This window comes from Ctenopharyngodon idella, chromosome 18, assembly GCF_019924925.1.
Source record: "Ctenopharyngodon idella isolate HZGC_01 chromosome 18, HZGC01, whole genome shotgun sequence".
Taxonomy (NCBI): Eukaryota; Metazoa; Chordata; class Actinopteri; order Cypriniformes; family Xenocyprididae; genus Ctenopharyngodon; species Ctenopharyngodon idella.
Genome location: NC_067237.1, coordinates 34,043,712 through 34,052,276, shown reverse-complemented (window position 1 = coordinate 34,052,276; position 8,565 = coordinate 34,043,712). Strand labels below are relative to the sequence as shown.

Sequence of the window (8,565 nt, the reverse complement as noted above, 5' to 3'; positions counted from 1 at the left end):
CTACAGTAGTATTTATAAAACACGGTGGATTTGCTCGACTGCCTTGACAGTCACCACAAGCGGAGTGATACAAACAGTGAAATGGTGTATACAGTATGTATTATACAACACACCCTCTCTTGTCCCTCTCCATTAATTATTTAAAAATGATGCAGTAGAGTTACCCAGAAGGATGTCCTCATTTCTCAAGTGACACATCCTTCTCTATAAAAGAATACCACACTGGGTCATGCAGTGAATTCAGTAGCTGAGTTGGCCATAAAGAAGAAGAGATGTGGATCACTCTAAACATCTGCCTGTACCTGTCCTTTTACATTTCTGCTGCTTTAATCTCAGATTCCTGTCAGCTCCAGCAACGCTTCCAATTGAATGGGATGTACCAGAATGGAGACTTTATCATTGGAGGCCTGTTTGAGGTTCAGAACCTCAAAGTCTTCCCAGAACTTACTTTCAGAACTCAGCCAGAACTGCCCCAGTGTGAGGAGTGAGTTTGGACTGGGTAGCATGAGAACAGCTATGCTGAACAAAGAGTTTAAAAGAAAAGTAAAATGAGATTTAGAGAAAAGGATGACAATAGAATGATCACAGCTACTGTAACTTCTGCTCACAAAATGTTTTTTTTAAATTATTTGTTCCTTGTGACTTCTGAATAGTTATTCCACTTAACTAATATAGTGTTAAAGGGTAGAAACTGCATCATTACGGTTACATGTCGAAACCAATAACTATATATCAATCTAACATAGTGAGTAGAAAGGCACAAGGAAAAAAATGGAAATGTATTGGTAATTTTATGATATAATTTTTATAATATTATTGATCTCTTGTTTTAAATATACAGTAGACTACATACATTGCTACATAGTCATACAATTTGTGTTGCTTTTTCCAGATTCTATATGGCGAGTTTCCAGCAGGCACTGACAATGGTTTTTGCCATAAATGAGATTAATAATAATAACAACCTGCTGCCTAACATCACGCTTGGGTATCAGATCTATGACAACTGCTTAAGGCTTGGAGTGGCATTCCGGGCTGCCATTTCCCTGGTTAGTGGTACAGAGGAGTCCTTCTCAAACCTCAACTGCACTGGCCCTCCTCCGGTGATTGGGATTGTAGGGGATCCAGGTTCAACTCAATCTATAGCAATTTCCAGTGTCCTGGGACTGTTTCGAGTTCCTATGGTAAGATATATGTTTGTTTTTTTTAATAAAATATATTTGCTTCTAAATAACTTTTGTAAAAAACAATTATGTGTTAAAAAATTGTTCTCATTTCCTTGCTTCTTACTTCTTCTGAATTTCATTCACAGTGTAAAATTACCTCAGAAGCCGGATTTTTGTCTTTGTTTCTCCTGCTTTGTATTAGATTAGCTACTTTGCCACCTGCTCCTGTTTGAGTGACAGGAAAAAGTACCCCTCTTTCTTCAGAACAATCCCCAGTGATGCCTTCCAAGTGCAGGCTATGGTTCAGATCTTGAGGCATTTTGGATGGACCTGGGTTGGTCTCCTCTACAGTGATGATGACTATGGCATCCATGCTGCTCAGTCCTTCCATCAGGAAATGCAACTGTTTGGGGGTTGTGTGGCCTTCTCTGAGATTCTGCCTTATGATAACAACCATAGGGATATTCAACGTATAGTAGGGGTTATTCAGACCTCTACAGCCAGGGTAGTTGTAGCGTTCTCAACTGATCTGTCATCCCTGATGAATGAGTTGTTGTTGCAAAATGTGACAGGCAAGCAGTGGATTGCAAGTGAGGCTTGGACAACAACACCTGTCCTACAAACTCCACAATATTTGCCCCTACTAGGGGGAACGCTGGGCATCGCCATCCGTCGTGGACAGATTCAGGGACTTCATGACTTTCTGAAAGATCTACGCCCTGACAATAATCCAAAAAACAGTACAATAAAAATCTTCTGGGAGAACATGTTTGGGTGCAAGTTTGAGGTAGGAGGCAAAAATATATCTGAAGAGCGAGAACAAGGGGAAAACAAATGTTCAGGGCAAGAAGATTTGAGCAGCACAGATACAGCATTCACTGATGTATCAGAGCTGAGGGCCTCATATAATGTGTATAAGGCTGTTTATGCTTTAGCACATGCGCTTCATGACCTGATGCAGTGTGAGGAAGGGAGAGGACCATTCAGTGAGAACAGCTGTGCTGACATATCCAACCTGAAACCTTGGCAGGTAAGACTCAAATATATAGTGCATACTGTGAGTATGTGTGTGTGTGTGTGTGTGTGTTTAATATATATATATATATATATATATATATATATATTTCATATAACACTTGTCCTGTATACAAACTCTATAGCTAGTTCACTTTCTACAGAAAGTGAACTTCACTACAAGCTTTGGGGATCATGTGTCATTTGATGAGAATGGAGATGCTCTGGCCATCTATGATGTGATGAACTGGCACCCGAGGTCTGATGGGTCGATCATTGTCCGCACGGTTGGTGTGGTAGATGAAGGGGCGACAACAGGGAAGGTGCTCAGACTGGATGACGATGCATTATATTGGAACTTTGAGACAAAAAAGGCAATTAGCATAAAGCATGTTACTTTAATTCTTGATGAAGATGTCTGAACGATTAACAAAAATCAGTAACATTTCATTGGATGATAAGTAACAATAAATTAGTAAATTAATGGTTTTCATTAGCTGGATTACTGGGTCAACTCTATACACTATTCATACATATACTTCTTAAGTACATGCAAATACCCATAGATTTAAATACTGATAATACCCCTGCAGCCCCCACGGTCTGTTTGCAGTGAGAGCTGCCCCCCAGGAACCAGACGGGTCAGGAGGAAGGGACTTCCCGTCTGCTGTTTTGACTGTCTGCCATGCGGAGATGGAGAGATTTCTAATGCAACAGGTGAGGAGATTCATGTCAAATGAAATAAGTAATGAGTATGTAAATGTAATTATTATATAATTTTCCCTCTTGTTCTCTGTATTTCTTTCGTCTTTCACAGATTCACCCGAATGTTTCACGTGTCCAGATGAGTTTTGGTCGAGTCCTGAAAATGACAATTGTATTCCCAAAGAAGTGGAATTTCTATCTTATGAAGATCCTCTGGGAATTTCTCTGACCACTGCTTCCCTTTTAGGCACTAGTTTCTGTGCTGTTGTGATGGTCATCTTTGCTCATCACCGTAACACTCCCATAGTACGCGCCAATAATTCAGAACTCAGCTTCCTGCTGCTGTTGTCACTAAAACTGTGTTTCCTGTGTGTACTACTGTTCATTGGCCGGCCGCAGTTGTGGACATGTCAATTAAGACATGCTGTGTTTGGAATAAGCTTTGTCCTGTGCATCTCAAGTATCCTTGTTAAGACTATGGTGGTAATAGCTGTGTTCAAGTCATCTCGACCAGAGGGCAAAGGAGCGATGAAATGGTTTGGTTCAGCACAGCAAAGAGGAACCGTTTTGGCCCTAATTTCTACACAAGTAGCAATATGTACAGTCTGGTTATCCACTGCATCCCCAACACCCCATAAAAACAGTCTTTATATCCGCTCTAAAATAGTATATGAATGTGCTATTGGCTCAGTGGCTGGTTTTTCTATGCTGCTGGGATACATTGGACTGTTGGCAGCAGTAAGCTTCCTGTTGGCCTTCATGGCAAGGAAACTTCCAGGTAATTTTAATGAAGCAAAGTTCATCACTTTTAGCATGTTGATCTTCTGTGCTGTGTGGATTGCATTTGTTCCAGCATATGTGAGCTCACCAGGGAAATATGCAGTGGCTGTGGAGATATTTGCCATCTTGGCTTCCAGTTTTGGATTACTGGTGGCCATATTTGCCCCTAAGTGCTACATAATTATTTTACACCCAGAAAGAAACACTAAAAAAGCCATCATGGGAAGATCAACCCAAAAGAAATAGTTTTACATACTGTAATATCCTGTACTATGTCTCACTCTCCTGCTTGTTCAGACTTATTTAACATTTAGGAATTTATATCAAATTCTACCTTTTGGTGTGTCAAACATATGCCTTACAGATTTATTGAGTTATTTTGGCCGTGTTTGAATATTAGATGATTTTGTTTGGGTTTTCTCTGTCAATCTGAATTAAAATTACGTTATTCGCAAATATGATATGAATGTAACTAATAACTATTAACAAGGGTGACACTTATTTCTTATTAATATGTTATTTAATAATGCATATTAATACATTAATATTAATACATAATACATATATTATTTTATTTATTCTACTGTGCATTGTTAGCAAAGGTGCTGTTTGTCAATACAAATATGTATGTGTTTCAGCTCTTTGTTAATTAGCACTGATGAAAGAAGCTGATGGGAATAGGGAGTACGCAAAGGTCTTATGATAACCACAAGTACAAAATGGTGCCCAATGGATGACTGCCATCTACATGATATTCTGTGTAACATACCGTCCATAAGAAGACACAGAAGCTATATAGAACTACTGGCTGACTCATACCAGCTCAGAGGCCTTATTTATAAAACTTTCCATAGATTTCATCCTAAACATGTATGTATGCATAAAAGCTAAAAAAAAGAAAGAAAAAAAAAAGAAAAAAAGAGGCTAGATTCTGCATACACACAAAAGTTTTCAAATTTATAAAACCATGCGTACACCAGAACCTGTGCAAAAATCCCTTAAATCCTATAAATCCTATAATTCCAAGTCAGCGGAAGATTGTGCGTACGTGCATTTCCAAACTGTCTCCTCCCCAAAATCACCATATATGGAGTTTACAACACCTAGTTTTATTATGCACCTCATCTGCATATTTCCATGCATATTCCCATCCATGTGACACCATGGTTAACACACATTGGAAAGTATTAGATACGGACTATAATGCCATTTGTGCCATACACATTATATTGCTAAACATCATCCAATATCCTTGTTATGTTTTAGAATAAATATTAAAATATCCATAAAAACAAAAATTGAATTCAATACCTCTCAGATAAAGTTTTTAGAACAGAGTTGATTCATTTCCACTGTAATTAAAATAATATATTAATTTATTTAAACAAATCAAATCAAATTTATGCAGTTTTACTGATAAGGTTAACATATCGTTTAGGAAGTTTATAAGCTTTTCTTTAGTGGAAACAGATAGGCCTACTTATTTATTGCAGTGTAAATACAATTGTCAATTGTCTGTCTTTGTCACTGACAAAAAAACATGCAAATCTTACCGTTTTCTTCAAGTTGTATCCTTCAAATACAGTGGTATTTTTCATAATTGTTTGAAGATGCCTTCACATAACATCAACACCGCGGTGCAGCTGCAGTTGTACAGTAAGCTATTATCATTGGACCTATTCAAACTGGACAACCACCAAATCCAGCAGTGTCTGCGATAATATCAAAGTAAGTGTGCATCACTGATCATCGTTCTTGCTAAAAAATATTTTGCCAACATGAGATCTGCAGTTTAATATAAAGAGGACTAATTGTGCGCCTAGCACTCCTCACTGTTATTAAAACAGCGTGTCATGGGAAAAGTGATCAAAAGTAGCACATCCACTATCTAAATTCATATATTTTTTGTTTAATTTCTGCATAATGACTTTATGTAATTTCAGTGCTTATCGCCATTAATTAAAGTGGAATATTAATGTAAATGTGTATATCAAAATTAAAACAGAGTTTAAAATTGTTCAGTTTACTTCATTACTTTTCTTACTCTAGTAAAAGAGTTTGTATGCATGGTCTAGAGTTTCCGTACGGTGCGCACATATTTACGGCAAGTTCATTTTTTATAAATCCCGATATGTGCATGGAAAATTCTGTACGCATATTGTTATGCCCATTTTGTGCATACGCAACAGTTATAAATGAGGCCCCAGGTCTTCAAGCCTAGTGTCAATTTGTCACAGTCACCAGCTAGAGTGCCCGTGATTAACACCAGAGGGCACTCCATCACAGACTGTTGTTACTCCCTCAAGGACTTCATCTCCCATCATCCTCTGCCTGGTTCCATTATCACTGATTGCATTCAGCTGTGTTTTGTTTTCTCATTATCTCTATCTATAAAAGCCAGGGGCCTGTACCATGATGGTAGTTGAACAAACTCAGGGTTATAGGATTAGTTTCAAGTTGACAAAACCAAACCACTCCAATCCGGCTTTGTTGGTACCATGATGCTGATCATCAACTTTCTCTGTCAACTCAGGCTTTGATCCTGAGTTTGTGGAGCGTGTGCACATGAATGCGTGACTTCAGTGGCAAACAGCCAATCACATGCCTTGCAACAGAAAGAAACTGTGATTTACTTCTCGCGAGAGAGCCAGCGTGATTCAAAACTCTTTTGCTGAAGAAATTGAAGAATTTAAATGCATTTACACAAGAAGAAACTTGTCCATGAAGGACAAATAAAAGAAATTATCTTGCTCTATCAGAGCAAGTGAAAATTGTCAAGTGTTTATATAGTTGATTATATATAGCAATAGAGACTCAAACATGTAAGGTTATGTAGTCATTTTTAAAGAGTTATCTGTTGATTCTACAGCTTACATATTGTCACAGACACGTCAGGTTCCTGTATTCCTGTCTCCGACCTGTCTGTACTGTAACACATATGATCTGTATATATTAATATTTATTTTAAAAAAATGCTTAATAATTGTTAAACTAAAATTGCTTGTGTGAAATGGATTAATAATAATATAGATCATATAATAATTATATAAATCATATATAAATCATAAAATAATTATATAAATCATTAAAGCAAGACAATTTCATCATTAAATATTTGTTTTTACTATATAGTGACCTTTAATTTGGAGGAAGAGAAACTGGGGGAGGGACTTTATTGCGTTGGATGTGTCAGTGTCACTTTGCTCACATCTGATTGGTCCAATTTCGGTTTGAGATCTCTTACCCAGAACATAACCTGCCCCGGAGCAGGTTAGCTGTGGAGCGTAAGTTACTATGGTGATGAACACCACTAAAAGCCAAGTCACTTTCATGGTACCTAAAACCCAGGATTGGCACAAACTAATCTGAAACTTAACTGGCTAGCCAGCTAATCCGGCTTCATCAAGATGTAGGTGACTTTGTTTCTTCAGTAGAACACAAATGATGATTTTTAACTCCAACCATTGCAGTCTGTCAGTCGTATAATACATGTCAATGGTAACAAAATCTAATAAAAAAAAACATGCACAGACAAATCCAAATTAGCGAGAGTGAGATGGGTGATCGTTTGTAAACACCGTTGCGTTTGTAATCGATTCCCCACCTATATAGGGCGACTTTATATCTGCCCTCTCCTCGTCATCTTTCACCTCCTATATATATGTGTGTGTGTAAATATGTATATATGTGCATATATATATATATTTACATATGCATGTATATATTTTATAGACATATATCATGCTCAGATGCTTCTTATTGTCAGACTGATGGCTGGGCCCATAGTGATTATTTCTGTTGGCCCGCTTTTTCGGTTTGATAATGAGAGGATCTTTTAGGCTTAAAAGAACCCTAGATTCCATCCTTTCATGTGAAATTAAGGAGTCTTCGGTCTTTGAGCCGCAGGAGGGTCTATATTTTATATGTTTAAAATAAGACCTTGTTTTTCCTGTATAGTTTTTCTGAGCATATAGTCAAAGTAAGGGGTTTTTGGGCAGACTGAAGTTGATAAGCTGGCTAGAATGATATATTGTGCAGGCCATAAAATGGCTGCCTCTTAGCCACCTGTTGTTTAGAGTAGCTTCTCATCTGCTGTTTTCTAGAGTAGTTTGAGTTAGCACTCGTCACTTCAGTTAGTATGTTTAGGTTGGCCTTAATCGGCCACCTGACATTGTTTGCTTGTGAGCTTCGCTTTCTTTCTCTTATCCATGAGATTTGGAAGTGAAGACCAGGCTTCACTAGGCTTGTGGCCCTGTAAGAAGGCCCATAGCTTAGCGGCTAGGCTAGAGCTAGGTTAGGTGAATGTTATGTTATACTATCCCCTGTCAGGTGGTATAGTTCCTAGTTCTGGCCTCCTCCTGAGGGAGTTGTTAGGCCGTATACCCATTGTCCCCTTGTTTATGTAAGTGCAATTGGTGAGTTAACAGCTAAGGTTGTAGACTGTTTTTAGACTCCCTGGTGCTGTTTTTCTCAGGTGGTAGGCCCTTTGCGTAGATAAGTTATCAGTGTATGCTAGGCCCCACTTTCTAGAACCTTTCATGCTATGAAAAATGTTTTTCCTCTGAGCCACTTGATTTTCCATTCAAGTTTGAGTTGACAGCGCTAGCTTTTTAGCCTCCGTCCTCTAGGGCTCAGTACAGATTTGCAAATCTGTTTGGAGAAAACGTGTATCCTAAAAAAATAGGATAGCACGTATTTCAAAGCATTGTGTTTTGCTTTGAGTTCTAGCCTTTTGCCCTACATTTGTATCCTCAATACGAGGATTTATAGCACTGAGTTATACTGAGTTCTGCTCTCCAGGATGCTAGTCTCTACGTGGCCACTAGACTAATGCCGTATGTTTTACAGGTATTAGGCCCTCTGGGCCACCTTTTGAACATACTGGTGTATGTAATAGTGT

At 38.2% G+C, this 8,565-nt stretch overlaps 1 protein-coding gene across 1 annotated transcript; it reads left to right on the top strand.

The window, feature by feature from the left end:
- Nucleotides 1-371: 371 nt before the first annotated feature.
- LOC127499593 (extracellular calcium-sensing receptor-like) lies at nt 372-3,911 on the top strand. Its single transcript, XM_051869985.1, has 6 exons — nt 372-484; nt 893-1,184; nt 1,369-2,196; nt 2,327-2,503; nt 2,774-2,897; nt 2,998-3,911. Exons 1-6 carry the CDS (start codon nt 375-377, stop codon nt 3,909-3,911), a joined length of 2,445 nt encoding a protein of 814 aa, XP_051725945.1. The 5' UTR covers nt 372-374.
- The last annotated feature ends 4,654 nt before the right edge of the window (nt 3,912-8,565 follow it).